The sequence below is a fragment of the Phyllostomus discolor genome, chromosome 8, assembly GCF_004126475.2.
Source record: "Phyllostomus discolor isolate MPI-MPIP mPhyDis1 chromosome 8, mPhyDis1.pri.v3, whole genome shotgun sequence".
Taxonomy (NCBI): Eukaryota; Metazoa; Chordata; class Mammalia; order Chiroptera; family Phyllostomidae; genus Phyllostomus; species Phyllostomus discolor.
This window is the reverse complement of record NC_040910.2, coordinates 28740952-28760972: the sequence shown is the minus strand read 5'-3', so window position 1 is coordinate 28760972 and position 20021 is coordinate 28740952. Positions and strand designations below refer to the sequence as shown.

At 33.6% G+C, this 20021-nt stretch overlaps 1 protein-coding gene across 1 annotated transcript in view; it reads left to right on the top strand.

Moving 5' to 3' along the window:
• The window catches only part of LOC114502959 (probable ATP-dependent RNA helicase DDX60), a 72521-nt gene that overhangs the window by 42446 nt on the left and 10054 nt on the right, over positions 1-20021 (top strand). The window contains exons 25-35 of the mRNA XM_036031983.1: positions 110-268; positions 1910-2054; positions 4194-4346; positions 8764-8868; positions 9537-9737; positions 10434-10538; positions 10686-10830; positions 12727-12848; positions 15005-15152; positions 18267-18409; positions 19858-20009. Coding sequence (XP_035887876.1) covers positions 110-268; positions 1910-2054; positions 4194-4346; positions 8764-8868; positions 9537-9737; positions 10434-10538; positions 10686-10830; positions 12727-12848; positions 15005-15152; positions 18267-18409; positions 19858-20009 — 1578 coding nt within the window. The remainder of the gene's footprint in view (positions 1-109; positions 269-1909; positions 2055-4193; positions 4347-8763; positions 8869-9536; positions 9738-10433; positions 10539-10685; positions 10831-12726; positions 12849-15004; positions 15153-18266; positions 18410-19857; positions 20010-20021) is intronic.

Here is a 20021-nt window from a genome sequence, read left to right as displayed (position 1 = left end):
CCTCATATATATGAGATAAATCTATAAGATATATGAGTGTGTGTATATATACACACAAGATTGATGGGAAGATGAAGTTTTTAAAAATTCTGATACATTTTTAATTTAGATTCAACATTCACACAGTGGAACTATCAGCTTCACGACTTCTTTCAAATTTGAGAATCAAACAGAATACTCATAAAGACCCAAATTCTGAAACAGAGATGAAAAATTTGAATAGGAAATTATGGAAAGCAATGAAGTCTTATAAAAGAAACTGTGCTGTGTGAGTATTTTGACTTGAGTTGTGAAATTTTAAAGTTTAAAATAAACTGTATGAGTTTTTAATAAAATTTTTATAATTCAAACTTGTTTTTATAATGTGATGATGTGATGATTTTTTTGTCTCTTTTATATGACTCATCAAGTTAGTTGACTAATACTTCACTTTTGGGAGGACGTCCAGAAAAGTACTTTTTTGAGTATTTTATAATATTCAAAAAATTATATAATAACTTGCAATAATTTTCTTCATTGTCCTAGCTTCTTTTTCTTAGATGTGCAAGTTATACATTTGTTTTTTAGGAATTGAAAGCTTGCAAATTTGCTAGGAATAAGTTGTATAATTGCTTACATTCACTTTTAAAAGATAGCCATTAAAATATCAAATAGCTAATTAGTCAAACTAGTTCATTAACATAATTGTCTTTTAATATAATACAGGAAATATGATTTTTGTATTTTTATGCCTTTATTTTCTTAATATAAAACATACAAATATGTGAAGAAATGCCTCTAGTTTTGTTTCATCCTAATGTACAAATTAACCTGGGAAACATGACGTAGGAATTTTGTTACATAACTGTTTGATCATTGTTACACAATTCTCACCCTCAGGATTCTTTTCTAGCATTTGCCCTACTGACTCTTGAAAGAAATAATAACCATGATGCAATAAATTACTCTTTTCTGACTGTTTCCTAAGCTGGAGGTGGTCATACAGAATAGGTTTGAGTCTTAGAAGAGTACAACTTCAGGTAGGATGGCTGATACAGACCTGTTTTAGTGGCCCAGCAGCTGGTCACCCTCTGTGTGCCATTCTACCCAAGCAATAACTGATTAAGAAGTACCCTGGTATACCTCCAGGCTCTTTTTGGCATGTGCAGAAAGTCAATTACAGGCTATGTTAGAAAGAAGACAGTCTTGCAGATAAAATTATTCTATACTTCTTCAACTATAAAGAATTTGCATTTTATGCAGTTATTAGGAAAATTAATTTTTCTATCAAATTTAATGTCAAAAATATTGTTCCACTGGAAACAAATTGATGTTTCTCTTTCTCCCTTCCTTGTTCTCTAAAACACAGGTGGCAAATACAAGGCGTGCAGGCCAAATCCGACCCGGCACCTTGTTTTATCCAGCCTAGCACCTTGTTTCTACCTGGTGGCAGCATCAAACTCCTTGCCCCTAGTTAAAGAGTAGTTACATTATACAGTCCTAAAATTACATTTGGCCCTTTGAAGGCAACCGTGAGGCTGATGTGGCCCCAGTGAAAATGAGATTGACACCTCTGCTCTAAAACCAATAAATAAAAAAATTTTAAAAATATTCTTCCACTGGATGTAGAAAATAAATTAAAATTTGGTTGGCGTGAGAGATAGGAGAGGCACAGAATGTTTTTCTATTTTGCATTAGGTGCATTTTAATGAATATATTTGAACATACTTTAAAGGGAAGCTGATAAAAAAGACAATTGAGGTAATTAAGGCCTGATGAATATTCTCTAAGAGGCACATTGTGTTTCGGGTTCGAATTACCTGCAGTTCTTTTCACCTGGCATTTATGTATATAAACTCAAACTTAAAAAAAAATAAAAGAACAAGCTATAATCAATATATTTACTGATTTTCCATATTTTTATATTCAGATTTTTAAATTCAGATTCAGATGCTAGGATTCAAAGAATCATTGTATTGGAAGCTGAAATAAAGGAAATGAAGAAAAACCTTAAGAAGTATTATGCAGTGCCTCCAGGCTGTAATTATGCCGACCATACAGTTGTGGATAGCCAGGTAAGGGAAAAGAAACAAGGATATAGTCAGGTGTCCAGGTGGGCACCTGCTGGGGCTGCCATAACAAAGTGCCACAGAGTGAGTGGCTTAAACAACTGATACTTATTTTCTCCCAGTTCTGGAGAGTAGAAGTCCGAGATCAAGGTGTTGGCAGGGCCGGTCCTTCTGAGAGCTATGAGGGAAGGTTCTATTCCAGATCTTTCTCCTTGGCTTACAGAAGGCCATCTTCTTTCTGTATCTTCATATCTTCTTCCATTTTGTGTATCTGTGTTCAAATTTTCTGTTCTTGTAAGCACACTAGCCATACTGGATGAGAGACCACCCTTATGACCTCATTTTAACTGAATTACTTTGTAAAGAACCTCTATGCAAATACAGTCACATTTTTGAGGTACTAGGGGTTAAGTCTTTGATATAAGAATTTTTGGAGAAACACACTTTAGCACATAAAAGTCTACATAGTGTCCATATTGTTATATGGAATTTATAAACATACAACATAATCTAAATTAATCTTGAAACAATAAATTGGAGCCTAAAGTTTGAGGCTAGAAAAACTAAAATAATTTGCTTAGTTTATACAGCCATTAAAAGCAGCTCAAGGAATTGTGCCAGAGTATAACTCCAATATCTATGAAATTGCATTTATTAATTGAAGTTAGTTATAACTATTTCTACATGTAGACAGATATATTAAAATTAAATGTAAAATAATTTTTCTGAGCTATAGGGTTAAGCAACAACTAGCTACAAGAACCTCAAAATCATTTGCCTTTCTTCTAGAAATTCTTTCTTGTCTGTTTTTTAATTATCTGGAACCTAGATCTTCAAACTGGAAACTGTGGAGTTATGATGTCTTATACTTTTCCCTTATGCCACACCTCATTCAGAAATGTAACTCTAAAACATGGATAGACACCCTGAACAATGGGTGCTCATTTAATGTTTGTTGATTGACCTAATTGTTCATCTAGTAGTCAGAGAAATGTGGTTATTACTTTTTTATGCTTTTTTGTTTCCTTAAGTTATGGGAGAGAGGGAGAAAAAGAGGCAGAATACGAGAAAAAGGATGAAAAAGAGAAAGAAAAGAGAGGAACAATAATAGTGACTGACAGACAGACAGAATATACAGAAATAGACCCAGAGAGTTTCAGAGAGAGTTTCAAAAGAGAACAAGAGAGGGGGAGGGGGAGAGAGGGAGCCGGGAGGGCAAGGGGTAGAGAGACAGAGAAACAGTGACAGATATAAAGATAACACACAAAAAAGATAGACAGGAAGACACAAAGAATGAAAGAGAGATGACAACCAACACTGATCAGACATGACTGGAAGTGCTAATGAAAAAGAAACCCAATAAGTTATCATATTTTTTAGACCATAAGATGCACCTAGGTTTTAGAGGAAGAAAATAGGAAAAAAATTTTTGAAGCAAAAATGTGGTAAAATATTTGATAACATAAATAGCATAATATTTCACCAATGTAAATGTAAGCAGAACTCAACAGCAGCATTAAAACCATTATTCCTCCCATATTTGGGGGGCAAAGTGCATCTTATAGTCTAAAAAACATGGTAGATTTGAATTAACAGCAAAAATAAAACAATAGGGTGGTAGCAAATTAGACTAAGCTGAGAATTTAGGCAGGGGTGGGTTTTGGTAGTACCCTCAGGGCACTCTGGTCCCTCACCTCTTATCTTCTCCCTTCGGTATTTCCTCGTTTCCTGAGGGTGATCTGGAGGCCATAGTTCAGTTCATTAGAGCCATAACCAGTGATTCAACAGTTTGAAATCAAGAGTAGGTCTCAACCACTCAGTGGGTATGGAGAAGAAGATGGGGTGCATGTTCCTGACAAAGAAATAGATGAAGAAAGCATCACCACGTGTAAAGTTGGGTTACATTTTCTTGTATCAGATATCAAACTTTGACTATCAGGTACTATGAAACCATTCTACTAAAATAGCATCCATATATTGGGCATTTTGTAGTTTACATAGGCTTTGGCTTCTGGCCACAACTGTTTTTAGAAGTGTGTCCAACTCTGCATTGGTTTCTAAACTTTTTAACACATGACATCAGGTTAAGTTGAAGGATAAATGTTTTAAGTTGATACTGCAGACTCTTTGTTTGGGATATTTCAGACTTTATCAAAGATCTTATACAGACTGAGAGGAACAAGAAAAAGCTACCAACTGTACAGTCTGTTAAGTCGGGGCATTGGATATCATCACGGTTCAATGGAATATAAGCAAAGACAAGTTGTGGAGATGCTTTTCAGACTGAAGCACATCAAGGTTGGTAAACTTTGAGGATAACTTTCCTAAAAGCAGCACCCTCATTCCTTTGAGCAGGCCTCAGTAGGAGGGAGAAATGTACTATGACATAATCCCTCCACTTGGAGGGATGTTCTGCTAACATTTTAGCATATTCTGTTCTTTCAAATATATTTTATATAGTTAATATATAATGTATGTGCAATTAGGGATCCTGTCTGCCTTGCCTAATAGTATATAATTGTCCAGTATGAATTAGCATTACCTAATGAACAGTTTATGAGTGCATCATAATATACATATGTAAAATTCATTTAAACATTCTGCTAATGTTGAAATTTTTGTTTATAAACATGTCATTATTTTGGATTATTGATGAGATTAGCTGATTCTGCAAAGTGACATCATTATTTCAAAGAGCAAAACTAATTTTCAAGCTCCAGTAATACATCACTAAATTTCTTTCCTGACTTAGTCCATTTGCTTACTTCACCTTGACAAATTTTGAGTATTATGGTTAAAAAATGGAATTGTGAATTCAGTGCAGAGAGTATCATATATGACATGCACCCAATTTTTCAATTTAAAATTTTACATTAGTATAGTACATGTGTTATAATTATCTAATGTTGATTTGTTTTTAACTAAAGTTTATTCTTTATTCATACTTCTTCAGTTGTTCCTCTAATGTCCTTTTTCTGTTCCAAGATCCCACCCAGGATGCAACATTTTATTTATTTGTCAGACCTTTTTAGGCTCTCTCACCTGTGACAGTTTCTTAAATTTGCCTTGTTTTTGAAGATCTTGACGGTTGTGAGGATAATTGATCAGATATTTTTGTAGAATATTACTCAACTGGGATTTCACTGATGTTCTTCCTCATGGTCACATGGGGTCTATGTGTTGCTTGTTGGAAGACCTCAGGGGTAGCATGTCATTCTCATCATATTAGTGTTATAGACTATGGACATGACATCACTGTTGATGTTAATCTTGAGCATCTGACCCAGATCCTATTTGTTAGACTTTTCCACTATAAAGTTACTTTTTATTGTCCTTTTCCTTAGTGCCCTCCTTGAAAGGAAGTCACTATGCACAGCCCACACTTAAGGAGTAGGTAGTTCAGTTATACTTTCCTCCTTATAGTTAGGCTATCTACATAAATTATCTAGAATTATTTTGTATAAGAGTTGCATCTCTTCTCCTTCATTCTTTTATGAACCCCAAATTTATTTATGTCAGTATGGACACATGGATATTTATTTTATACTTTAGATGTAAGTCAATGCTACTTATTTTCTTGTTCAAATTGTTCCAGCTTCAGCAATTGGGAGCTCTTTCACTTGCTTTCTCTAACCCTTTGGCATGCTTCCATCATTGTGAGTTGTTTGTTTTTGAGCACTTCCTTGCTTTCTGGTGAAGTAAGATGCTCACTTGTCTTGCATATTTCTTGCCCCAGCCTTAGAATGAGTCATGTCTCCAAAGAGCCTTGATTTGCTTTGGACAGGCCTGAGAAAGTTACAATAAAAAAGAGTCAAAGGAGACGTGCCTGTCAAACGTCATATGGTTCTCTGGGGGGATCCTAAAAAAGGACATTAGGTCAAACTAAGGAAATCTGGGGAAAGTATGAGCTTCAGTTAATAATACTGTGTCAATATCTTTCATTAGTTGTAACAAATATACAGGACTAATTTAAGATATTAATAAGAGAAAATTGGATGTAGAGCATAGGAATCCATTTTTTTTAAAGATTTTATTTACTTATTTTTAGACAGGGGGAAGGGAGGGAGAAAGAGAGGGAGAGAAACATCAATGTGCAGTTGCCTCTTGCTCTCCCCACACCTGGGAACCTGACCCACAACCCAGGCACGTGCCCTGACTGGGAATCAAACCAGTGACCCCCTGCTTTGCAGTCTGGTGCTCAATCCACTGAGCCACACCGGCCAGGACAGGAGCTCTTTATTATCTTTGCAAATTTCTGGAAATCTAAAAAAGTTCTAAAAATAAAGTTTATTTAGCAATATGTTCTATACATGTATTAAAGTATGTGTTCTGTGGGTCCTGGTTTCAGTGTCCTGTGAGACTTCCTTAATTTAAATCTGTATTATTGGACCTTTTTTTAAATACCTTCTATCAGTTATGACAGTAGAATTGTGAGTTAGAAAGTGTTAAAATCTCTTATTGTTAATGTAATTTTTAATTTCTCTTTGTAGTTCTGTTAGTTTTACTTTACATGTTTTAATATGTACTATATTATATAAGAAAATGACATTAAAGATAAAACACATTAAAAGCACTCTGAGAAAACAGATTCACAGAGTAGTTGAGTGACATCGGACTTGTCAAAAGCAAAATGGAATCCAGAAATAAGTGAAATTTTATCTTAAAAAATTTAAAGAAAATAATTTCCAATTTAGATTTTATATACAGCAAAATTATTTTTCTAGAATGAGGGCAAAGTGGAGAATTTCAGACAAATAAGTACAGAAATGTTTGACCATTTTGCCTCGTCAATTAAAAGAAAATTCTAAATTAGGCAGAATGGAAGTAATTTCAGAAAAATGAGAGTTATTTAAAAATACAAAAAGAGTGATAATAGAAAAATGCAAATATAAATTAAAATTATTATTATCTGAATAAAAATATCCACTTGGAATTTTTTTTAAAGGGAAAATATGTTACAGTAGTGTATGTCTCAGAAGTGGAGGTTATTTGAGGAAATGTCTAAGGAAGGATAAAATTATTGATTAATTTTGGACCTTTAAAAGGTAAGTACAGATTATGTAAACTTGTCAATACTCACTGAAAAAACAGAATTTGAGTGTTCAACTTCCAAACTACAGAGGAAAAGTAAATGACATTAAAACGTCTGAATGAATTAAAAAGTAACCGAGAAAGCAGACAAAATGATTTAAAACACTGTGACTATGAGTATAAAATGATAGCCAGATCATCAAATATAAAAAAATATGTTAAATAAACTGATGCATATGAACTCAATGACTCAAATTAAGAGGAACATTTTTGAAGCTGATCAACAGAACATCTAACTAGGTGTTGACTATATGGGACATATTTAAAAAAGAAAGAAGAAAAAAGAATTGAAAGGAGAAAAAAGAATTAAAAGAAGAAAAAAGAATTGAAAGGAAAAGAAATGTAAATAATAACCAAAAGAAAGCTGATGTGGTGATATTTATATTAAACAAATACATGTTAAGATAAAATCATTACTAGAGGGACAGATGGTCCCACTATTAGAAAGGTATACTAATTTAACATTTTTACAATGTGAAAATATAAAAAGAAAAAATCGTAATGGAAACAAGAAAATATAGAGTAGATAGATAAGTAAAACACTATATAGCCAAACTTATGTAGTGGAGCTAACCTAGTAGAGAAAAAAATATATTTTGAAGAGAGAAAGTCGAAAAGAGAAGTAAGAAAGAGTACAAGCAATCTGAAGTGGGGTTGGGATGAAATAGAGATGAGATATTCTGGGTGTTAGCTTCAGTTTTTATTAAGAAATGTGAGTTAAGCCCTGGCTGGTGTAGCTCAGTGGATTGAGTGCAGGCTGCGAACCAAAGTGTCCCAGGTGCAATTCCCAGTCAGGGCACATGCCTGGGTTGCAGGCCATGACCCTCAGCAACCGCACATTGATGTTTTTTTCTTTCTCTCTTTCTCCCTCCCTTCCCTCTCTAAAAAGTAAATAAATAAAATCTTAAAACAAAAGAAATATAAGCAGAAAACTTACTTTAAAGAAAGAAATGTGAGTTAAAATAGTATTTTTAAATTGAGATAGAAAAGGGAAATCCTAGGAAATACCCTTTATTCATATATTTTAACTCAATTGAAAATACCATTTTCTACTCAATACACTATCAAGTCACCTCCAAAAAGTCAAAATGCCCCATCAGATCATTCAGCTTCAATTCATCACCTCCTAAAATGAGTTCACGCACTAACGAAAGCAATTTTATGAATATTAATTATATCATGTTATGCCCCTTTCTCTTAAAATCTAAACTCCTTAGAGTGGTTTTCTTATGCTTGATGTGACCTGGTGCCTGCTCCCTCTCTTGGAATTTATCCCCTACTGTCCTTTTAGAAATGTTTTCATGTAAAATCATACTGCTTTTACAACCTAGCACTTTTATTTGTGCACAATAATTACAAACTTACTGAATGACTATGATTTCGCATCATTTTACAATAAAAAATGCTAGATAATTATATTAAGGAAAACATAAAAATGAATACAAATCCTTATGAGTTATTTATTCAAAAAATGTAGTTTGTATTTTTGGTGACATTCCTTCCCATTTTACTCAAGAAAAATGATTTTAAGGGAGTCTAATCTAATCAATATTTAAAGACTATGCATACATTTATGTATTCTAGGTTAAATTTATTTTTGATTTTGTTTACCGTTTACCCTTAGGTAGTAACAGCTACCTCCTCCCTTGCTTTGGGAATTAACATGCCATGTAAATCTGTTGTTTTTATGGAAGATTCTGTTTATTTGGATGCCTTGAACTTTCGACAGGTATTTATACAATTTGCCCATATTTGTATACATAGGGATTGGGAATGTCTATTCATAAGCCAGAAAAAGACCATGTTTATTTTGAAACTTTGGGGGATGAATTCACTTATTAGGTTGAGTAGTTTTCATAGGTTTATTGGAATTCTTTATTGATATTAGAAACAGAGGAAGAGAGTGGGGGAAAGAGAGGGAGAAACATCAATGTGAGAGAGAAACATGGTAGGTTGCCTCCCCTATGCGTCCCAACTGGGAGCGAACCCACAGCCTAGGCATATCCAGAAAATGCTCTGACCAACTGACCTACCAGGCCTGAGATCAGGACCTCATTGCTTGATTCTTGTATGTGCCCTGACCAGGACTTGAACCGGCCACTTTTTTGTGTACAGGACAACACTCCAACCAACAGAGCCACCCAGCCAGGACACCCCTACTTTGAAAGTCATGGTCTTAAAACATAGTCATTACTAAAATAGTAAATACTTTGATAATATATTTTTCAAATAAAATAATATTTTAAACTTTGCTAAACTTGATATACCAAGCAACAAAGAACTCTCAAGATTTTTGAAAGTTTAATTATTTCTTATGGTGTAGGTACGTCAGACATTAACCATTTACAGAGGCAAGATTTGAAATAACTTAAAAGTGTTTTGTGATAATCTCCTTAGATGTCCGGTCGTGCAGGAAGACGTGGAGAAGATCTCACAGGACACGTGTTCTTCTATGACATTCCATTACCTAAGATAGAAAGGCTCTTAAAGTCGAATGTGCCCAAACTGAAGGGTCAGTTTCCTTTAAGCATTTCCTTGGTTCTCAGACTTATGCTCTTAGTTGCCAAAGCAGATGACAAAGAGGATGCCAAAGCAAAGGTACACTGTTTTATATTATTTAAATTACCTAACTAGATATAATCACGTAAGCTCAATTTTATCATAAATTACATAAACTGAAGAGAAGAAAATAATAAAGAGAATAAAAACTCACTGTAACATTTGATTCTACTTTGTAGTTCCCTTATTCAACATAGAAACTTGCTTTTAATTTTACACATTTAAACATGTGGAAAATTAAGCCCATGCTTGTCCTATTATAATAACCCCTGGGTTCCATATATATCAGAAAAGAAACATTTTAATGTAATTATATGTGGTCTCAGAGATTTAAAAACAAATTTCAAAGAAATAACTAATGGTTGATAAACAAAAGATGCTGTAACATTCATAATTATTGGCTTTACATTTTTATACTTTTACTTCTCACCTGCCATGCATAAAGGTGTAATTATTTCTTTCCCTCAAGTTTTTCTTACTGTTTTCAGTTACATATACATGCAATTTAAAGCACTATGGAATGCCTAATTATAAGTATAATGATCATAATAATATGATAAATCAATATTTAATGCCTAGTATAAAAATATGTCATATGTTATATGTAGTACATAAATATATATAGCACTCTGTTCTGTAATAGAAATGTTTAGTTGTCCTTTGGATATCACATTTGGAAGATACACTATAAAATTTACTTAATATCTAACTTGATATTTTGATATTTTTGTATAGGCATTATCAGTTCTCCAACATTCACTGATGTCCTTCAAGCAGCCAAAGATCAAGCACATGTTAAAGTTTTACTTTATATATTCTTTGCAATTCTTGGTCAGAGAGGTAAGATTTAAATCTATTTCCACTAAATTAAGATGATAGTGCACATGTTTAACTCCACTGTACTAAATTGTCCTTTATGAACAACTTATTTGTTTGATATTTCTGAGATCTAGAGACTGAGGTTAACATGTTAAATTTAATTTATAGGAATATTTGAATCAAGAATGTATTCCCATTGGATATTCCGGACTTGTGTCTCATTTGCACTACCACGAACCTTCCAACTTTGTTTTAGTAAGCTTTCTGAAGAAAGGTGTATTTCATAAGTTGTGTATTCCAACCAATACAAACGGTAAGCAAATATTCCTTTACCAAACTTTTTTACTCATTGAATTGTGTGCACAAACACAAACACAGACCACGCATGTTCACATATATCCATGTATTCCCCAGAATGCATCCACTTTGGATGGTGTGTTTTTCGAACTGCATTCATCTTAATATATTTTAAACATTTTTCTTATTTTATATTATTAATATGTTTATCAAAATATTATTAATATATGTATGATATATTTATAAAGTACTGCAAATATTCTAATTACCATTTAATATACTTTAAACTAAAAATAAATCCTTAGAATAATAAATATTATTATTCTAGAATTATAAGACATTTTAATATGTGTACATATATCAGTTGAAATAGATTGCAATAATAGATGTAAAATCACTAATTTGTCCTTTTTTGTATCTTCATTGATATGAAAAACAGGCCGTTTTGTGATCTCCTCACATTTAGGTCCTAATAATTATCTTTATCATAGTAAAACATAAAGATAACAGTTCGAAGTCAAATATAAACTGTAGAAATATATTGACATCACAATACTGTCTTCTTAAATGATGTTCCTTTTTTTAAAATCATAAATTACTTTTCTCTTTTCCATAACTTAAACATAATAAAATTTAACTTTCTATAGAGAGAAATAAAATTATATGATCCAAATTCAAATGAACTTAAATATATATACTGTAATTAATGCCCCATTGTGCATTTTATTTTTAGTAAATTACCAACTTTTTAAAATAACATTAAAAATAATGAAACTTGTATAGTATTACCTTAGAACTAAACATAAAGCCTTTAATCCCTTATTAATCTATATTTTTTCATGAAAGATCACAGAAAGTAGTATCACTAAATTTTACTTATTTTATAAATTGGTGAGTAATGTATCATGATGTTAAAGGCATTAAAAAATAATGTGAAAAAAATTTGCCCAAAAGTTACTAGTATAAACACGTAAAGTTGAAGTGTTTTTTGTTTGTTTGTTTCCTTGAAGACTGGAAGCTTCCCTCTTAACACTCTGCATTTCTCCGCTAGTGTGAGTCAGCTGTGGCTTGTTTCCAAGCTCTCATGAGTGGGTATCCATGTGGGCATAGCACTGTGTTAAATACTGTGACTGATTAAAACTCTGGAATCATAGGTTTTCCCTTGAGATTTAGTACCTAAAATACTGCAAGAAATACCAGGAACATGTCAACAGGAGTAGCTGTGAGATTATTTTTTTGTACTGTAATGTGTGCCACAGACAGAGTGGGTATGGGTTGACATCTGGCCTTGAATGGCAGATAAGCAATTTGGAAAGCTGCATAAGGGCCTTCATTCCTTAGTAGGTTTTGCAGAGAGGTGGAAAAAGTGAATGAAACAAACCAGCAAAGAGATTTGAACCCCATGATGGAATCCGGAGCCATTCCGTGGCAAAGTGGCAGTTCTTTTTGTTTTTGTTTTTGTTTTTTCCTTTTGGTTCCTTCAGCTAACAGTAGATCCAAGGATACCAGAGTCTGTGTCAGTAGGATGCCACCTAGTTTGCATTATCATAAACTAATATTGTGATTTATTTTAAAATTCACTGAACACCTGGAAAGTGGTTTTAGAGAAAGGGGAAGGGAGAAAACAAAAGAGGGAGAGCAACGTCAGTGAGATACATCTATAGTTGTCTCTCGTATGCCCCCAACTGGGGACCTGGCCCACAACCCAGGCATGCGCCCTGACTGGGAATTGAAACAGCGACCTTTAAGTTCAGAGGTCAGTGCTCGATCAACTGTCTCACAACAGCCAGGGCTTAAGTTTAGATATTAAGAACTGACTCAGTGTATTTATTTCTTTTTTTTTTAGTGTGTTTCTAAAATGATGAATTTTGTTCTCCAAAGTTTGGGAAATTAAACCCTTTATTTTAAACAGGCCAAAAGAGATTTTCTGAAGATGTGATGGAGACCTTAGTGGTGGTGTTAGCAAATCTTTTTGGAAGACGGTATCTTCCTCCCTGTGTGAACAAATTTGAAACGAAAATTCCTTGTTCAGCGGTAAGAAGAAATATATACCATAACCTTGCAATTTTACTTAAAATCTTTCCATTAGAACATGCAATGCAGTCATATTTTCCCCCAAACAAAGTTTTGCTGTCATTTACTAGCGTTACCTCTTCATTGTGCCTCAATCAGTTCTTGGTTATATACAGTGACTTCTCAGATGAGGAGAAGGTCAAGAGCTTTTTAAAAATGGAAAACTTGCCCTGGCTGCTATGGTTCAGTTGCTTGAAGACTCAGTCATAAACCAAAAGGCTGTGGGTTCGATTCCCAGTCAGGACACATGTCTAGGTTGAGGGTTCAGTCCCTGATTGAGATGCATAACAAGAGACAGTCAGTCAATGCTTCTCTCCTGCAATAATGGTTCTTTCCCTCCCTTCCCCTCTCTCTAAGATGAATAAGTATGTCTTCAGGTGAGGACTTAAAAAAAAAAACAGTGGAAAACTTTATCTCTATTAGAGATTTTTAGCAAGTGAGTAACATAGGAATTTTTATTGCATTGAAGATGATCACAATCATTGCATTTAATGGTGAAATAATGGCCATAGTAACACTTAACCTTGAAATAAGAAGAAATGAATGCCCAATTTAACAGCCATTTGAAATTATGAGAATTTTACTCATGGCGAAATGACAAAAAATAAAAGTACCATATAATTGTGGGAAAGGTAAGCATAGTGAATATGAAGTACTGTAAAGTAATTTAAAGCCAGATAGATTCCTGGACTTCTTCCTAGCTCTGCTACTTGGCTCATAGGTGGCATTAAGCAAGTTTCTTTATCTAGGCCTGTTACTTATCTGTCAGCTGGAAATCATTATAGTACCTATTTCAAAAGATTGCTATAAGGATTAAATTAATTAATATATACAAAATGCTTACAATAGTGCTTGATACTTTGGAAGCATCCAATAAGTGTTAGCTCTTATTTTCGCAATTATTTTTATTTACAGAAGAAATGATTGGCTACTGAAAAAGCCAAAAGGATCAACAGGAAAATAATAACAATTAATGACAGTTTAGTAAGGTCTTCAAATACAAAAGAGATACAATGAAAATTTTAGTTCTTTCATATACTGAAGTTGTAAAAAAATGTAAAATAATCCTACCAATGGTAAAAAAAAATGAATACTAACAAGATACTATAGTTCACTTATTAGATATGTCCTTCAAAATATTCTTTAATGTAGTATTGTTACATCTTTGAAATTATAATAATGATATAGTCAAATTATATCATTACATACATGAATTACATAAAGATGTGACTTTATTAGTTTTTTTTAGGCAGTTATACCAAAGAACCGCAAACTGCCTTAAACAACAGAAGTTTACTGTCTCCGTTTTGGAGGCGGAAGTCTAGGCAGAGTTGGGTGCCTCTGAAGACTGAGAGAAAAACATGTTCCATGTCTCTCTCCTGGCTTCTGGGTGCTCTCTGGCATTCCTTGGCTTATAGATCCATCATCCCGATCTCTGCCTTCATGTTCACAAGGCATTCTCTTTGTGTACATGTTTCTCTATCCAAATTTCCCCTTTTTATAAGGAAACCAATCACATTGAATTAGGGGTTCATCCTGTTCTAGTATGACCCTCATCTCAACTAGTTATATCTGCAATAACCTGATTTCCTAATAAGCTCACATTCTGAACCTTAAGATTTCAACCTGTGATTTTTTGAGGGACACAATTCAAAGCACAGCATTTGATAATTATTTATCATTGAAAACTGGATGCCACCTATATATCCAACAAAAAGAGAATGGTTAGAAAAACTTTAACAAGCCTGTATGCGGCAATATTATGTAGCCACTAAAATTCATCTTTTTAAGTAATATTCCATGACATGGGCAGATACTCCAGGTACAATGATGAGCATAAACATAAGACAAAAAAGAAACTGAACACTACAACACAATTTGTATAAACAAGACTAGGAGGAAACATTATATACCCAAATCTTTAAAACATATATTCCTGGGTGGTAGTATCGCAAGTGATTTTAGTTTTTGTATTTATACTTTTATAAATAATAGAATTTATACTTAAAATATTTTTTCATCCAGACTTTTAAATATATCATGATCATCTATCTCACAGATTTTGTTAATCATCTGCTTAAAAAAATAGTTACAGTAATTTAATTCATTGTTCCTAGGTAATTCTAGATGATCTTCCCCAGGAATTTGCTGAAGTGGTAGAGGAACACAACAACATAATTCAAAAGAATTTTGGTTCCTTCCTCCTAACAATTTCTAAGTTGGCTGATATGAGAAAAGAATGCCAACTACCTCTCTCAGAAATTGGTAAGATTGTGAATGTACATAAACAGAATGTAAAGTTAATAAAAGAAAATGTAAATATTTTTCATAAAACTAAATTTTAAGTTTAATTTTACACAGAATACACAGGAAACCAACATAATCCTTCAGATCTATGTGGTGGAAATTATATACTGAAAACATAATTTGGAATTAGCCAAGCCAATATAGATTTGATTTAACACTAAATATTTAAATATTTCTATATTTTCTGGTGTCATTATAAGCTAACAGACCATGAAATGGTCTAAATTTATTCTAAAATATTTTCTTTCCTATTGATGCTATTTTTTAGTAGATATTGATGCTCTTAACTAGTTAAACTTTCAAATCTGAGTAACTGTGAAAATATAAGAAAAGGAATATTGGCTCATCTATTAGTGCTCATTGGTGTGTTCTACTTCCTTGAATACTGTGGGGGCCATTAAAAAAGTTAAGTCTTTGCACATGTCTTCGAGGAAAAGATAGAATAAATGAAAAAGAATATAAAAATGTAAGAAAAAATCAGTAATGTGTGGTAGATAAAGCAAAAGGATTGGAAGTAGAGAATACACTCGGTGCTCCAAGATCGAAAGACAGAAGGATTGAGAGGTAGAAGGAAGGTGGTAGAACTCTGTTTTCCAGAAGAAGCAAAGAGAAAAAAAATGGAGCAGTAAGGGCTGACTTGGGCTATTCACACTTCTGGGTAAAGTATTATATTGGAATGTAGGAAGCTTATGAAGGACAAAGAAAAAATGGTCAGTTTATTCAACCATGGAATGAGAAAATTAGCCGGTCATGCGTCAACTTCATGGAAAAGAATGTAAGTGCGCCCAGGCAGTTTCCTACATTTGGGACTTGATGGTGTGCATACAATTATTTTTCTTTTCTGCTTTTTCTCTGAGATGTTTACTGTGGTAGGCAGAATAATGGCCTCTCCTCATGATGTCTAGATCCTAATCCTGGGAACCTGAGAATATGTTAGGTAGTGAAAGGGGAGCTAAGATTGCAGATTGAATTAAATTTGCTAATCAGCTACCTTAAGATGGGGAGATTATACTGGATTACCAGTATAAATGTGTGGCCCCATATAATCATAAGAGTGCTTTTCAGTAGAAGAGAGAAGCAGAAAAATCAGAGTTAGGAGGATGCGCTATTAGTAAGATTTTACAAATCATCACTGGCTTTCAAGATGGAAGGGGCCACAAGCCAAGGACTGTGTAGCAGCCTCTAGAAGCTGGAAAAAACAAGGAAATAGATTCTCCACTAGGGCCTCCAGAGGTCAAACAAGCTCTGACTATACCTTGGTTTTAGCTTAGTGAGATCCATTTCAGACTTCTGATTTGTAGAACTGTAAAATAATAAATATTAGTTGTGTTAAATCATGAATTTTGTGGCAATTTGCTACATCAGTATTAGGAAATTAATATAATTTCTAAGAAATGATATGTGAATAAATAATAGTGACAAACACAGGCATAATTTTTCCTAAGTTTTTTTAAAAAGTTGAGGTGAAATTCATATAAAATATAATTGTATAATTTCCAAGTATTGTATACTATTCAGTAGCATCTGGTGCAGTAAAATGTGCAATCACCACCTCTCTAATTAAAACAAATAATGTCAGATAATTGTAACTGTTAAAATGCAGGGTTACTTATTAATTAATCATAGTCATAAATTTAATTTGGGGGGCTTAAGGGTCAGACATTAAACCTTTGTATTTGTCTCCTATACTTGGGATCAACTGAAAAATTTACAAGGGAGTAATATGAATAAAGCTGAATTAGACACATGGTTTCCATTTTCAGTCAAATGTGTTTTACAAAGCATAGCCCTGAGAGAAGATGCACTTTCCTGGCTCCCAAATGAAACAACAATGCTCTTCTTTTGTAATTCTCTATGAGATACCATGCATAACAGAGCTAATAGTAGAATGTATCTTCTTAGTCATCAGGTAGATCTTAAGCAGAGATTGAAAGACAAATAGAAACAAAAGGACAGACAGAATGACTGACAGAGGCAGACACAGAGAAGTGTGTATATGAAAGGCAGAGATTCATAGAGGAATAGATACATAGAATGACACACAGAAACAGAGAGAGACAGAGACAGGGATTGAGAGAGAAATAGAGAAAAAGAACAAGACAAACACGTGGACAGAAAGGCAGAAGAGAAGCAGACCTATAGAGAGAGATTAGTAAAGAGAGTGAAACAGAAAATAGAGGGACAATAATTCAAAGAAAGGTAAAAAAGAACAAACATGACAAAGAGGCAAAGAGAACAACAGAAGAGAGGCAGTGAGTCAAAGAGAAACAATGAGACACAGAAACAAGAGTGGTGTTGTCATAGAAGGAAGTCTGAGAGACGAAATAGAGGAAGGAAGGTGGAAGGGAAGATGATACATACATACATACATGTATACATATGTACATACAGAGAGAGAGAGAGAGATAGGGAACCATTTGAGATGGACATGACAACAGCTGCTTTTCCCACACTCACCACTCAGGCCTGAGGTGACATGGTTGATTTCCATAAGACCTAGAAATGTTCTATTATTTTTGCCTCCTGATGAATAAAGTAGGAATGTCTTTCCCTTTGCTGGAATATTAATAATAGAGTTAGTGTAAGAAAGTGAGCATGATGTCAATTTTAACTCTATTATGAGAAATTGTGCAGTTTTTGTAGCTCCATAGGATCTTGAGAGGAACTGAATGATAATGAAATTCATTCTAAAGGATGGGTGGATGGTGCTGGTATTTGATCTGGGGTCCTCAGATCCATTAGTGTCCAATGAAGCTGTTTGATAGTTTGTCAGTAGTGTGTATCTGATAAATTTCTGAGTGGATAGACATGGAATTACCCAGTTGTGCCAACTGATAACTCCAAATAATAGAACCACTAGCAGATGCCAGAATGATTTTAGTCTATGAAGAAAGTCTTCTCAGTGATCATCTGGCATTATAGTCCTTAAGTATTTTTGTTAAAAGAAAGTTTAATAATTTGCCCAGTAGTAATGGTATAAACAAATATGATTTGTTTTAAATAATTTGTGTTTAATAGGAGAACAGTTTTCAATTATTTTCTTATTTGATTTTCTAATTGATTTGTTATCAGACTTTTCAGGTAAAGAATGCGAAGACTCTGAACTGGTCTCTCATTTAATGCCTGGAACTGAGAGCAGAACTGCTGTCTCCCCATTTGCTTGCCTGTCCAACATAACTGATCAAGATTTATTTCATATCGATGTGGTAAATGATGTATGTAAATGTTACTGTGAAATTTTCTTTTACCCTGTTTATCATTTAAGAGAAATAATTCTATGTGATTAGAATACTAGCTAAGTATCCAGTAAAATAAAGCCATTGTATTCTCTTTCCAGAATAATAGTTTTGTTTTTTTTTTTGCTGAAGTGGAAAACAATTCTCTTTTTTTTGTGCATAAGTAGTTCTAAAAATAGACATTGAATTAAATAATGATAAGAATGCTGTCTCTTAGTTAATCATCATGTGGGAGTTACGTTGTCACACTTGTGTGAGTCACTATAGCATAAGCCCTTGCCATTCCAGGTGGGCACCAGAGAACCACAACATCAGTATCACCTGCTAGAAATGAGGAATCTTGGGAGCTATCTCAGGACAATTGAGCTCAATATACACATCAACATGAAATAGACTGATAGATACAGAGAACAGACTGATGATTACCAGAAGGGACAGAGATTGAGGGGCTGGGTGAAAAAAGTGAAGGGATTGAGAAGTACAGATTGGTAGTTAAAAAATGGTCACGGGGATGTAAAGTACACATAGGAAATATAGTCAATAATATTCCAGTAACTATGTATAGTGTCAGGTGGATACAGGAAACATTGGGGGGAACACTTTGTAAAGTGTATGATTGCCTAACCACTATGCTGTACACCTACACTAATATAAAATAATAGAGTGTAAACTGTAATTGAAAAACAATAACAAAATTTTTAAAAAATGGAATAAAAGAACATCCGAGAAACCCTGCTATAAACCATTTGAGGACAGTTTTGTTTGTTTCACCTCTGTGATCCTTGCACATAAACTGGGAGTGGAAACTCAGTAAGTACGTATCAAGCACTTCCTGACACAAGAGCCACTTCATTCCCTGCCACACAAGATTGGCAATAGTGAGACTACCAGTCTTACCTGGCCCCTGACAGCTTATCCATAGCATGTTGATGGAAATAAGTCCCAGTGACTGTGATTAGCCAAAATCAGGTACTTATATCCCTCCCCCCCGCCAAAATAGATGTGAATGGGGAAAAAAGAACAAGCACTATTACTATTATGTGTAGCTGAAACCAAAGAAGTTTGTAAGCTTATACAAACATCTTTTCAGGAGAAATGATTTATTTCTAAGATTGAGTATATATCTGAGATTGTAAAAATGACTATGTCTCTTCAAACTCTGAATAAATTAGATATATCATTTTTGTGAGTTCAAAAATAGTTTTAATATTTTGAATAATGATGGTTTTTACTGATTTTATTTGGTCATTTATATTAAAGTTGGGAGGACCTTAATATACTTAATATTTGATGATACTTCATTAAAATATATTGGGTTATTGTTTTAGTTCACTAGATCTCATGAGCTACAATAATCAAAGTTCATAATAGATTGAGGCACATCTCAAAAGGTAATGCTAACAATCTGAAACCTCTCCATTCCTCAGGCTAAGTTACGAACAGTTGATGTGGATGTCACAAAAGTTCCATTCTTTTGCATGACTAAGTATGATATGAGTGGAAGGAAGTCTCCATTGAATGGTTATGTAATGAATTTCTACAAAAACCGTTCCCTGTCGGCACTCACTCAGGATAACTGGTATGAATTTTT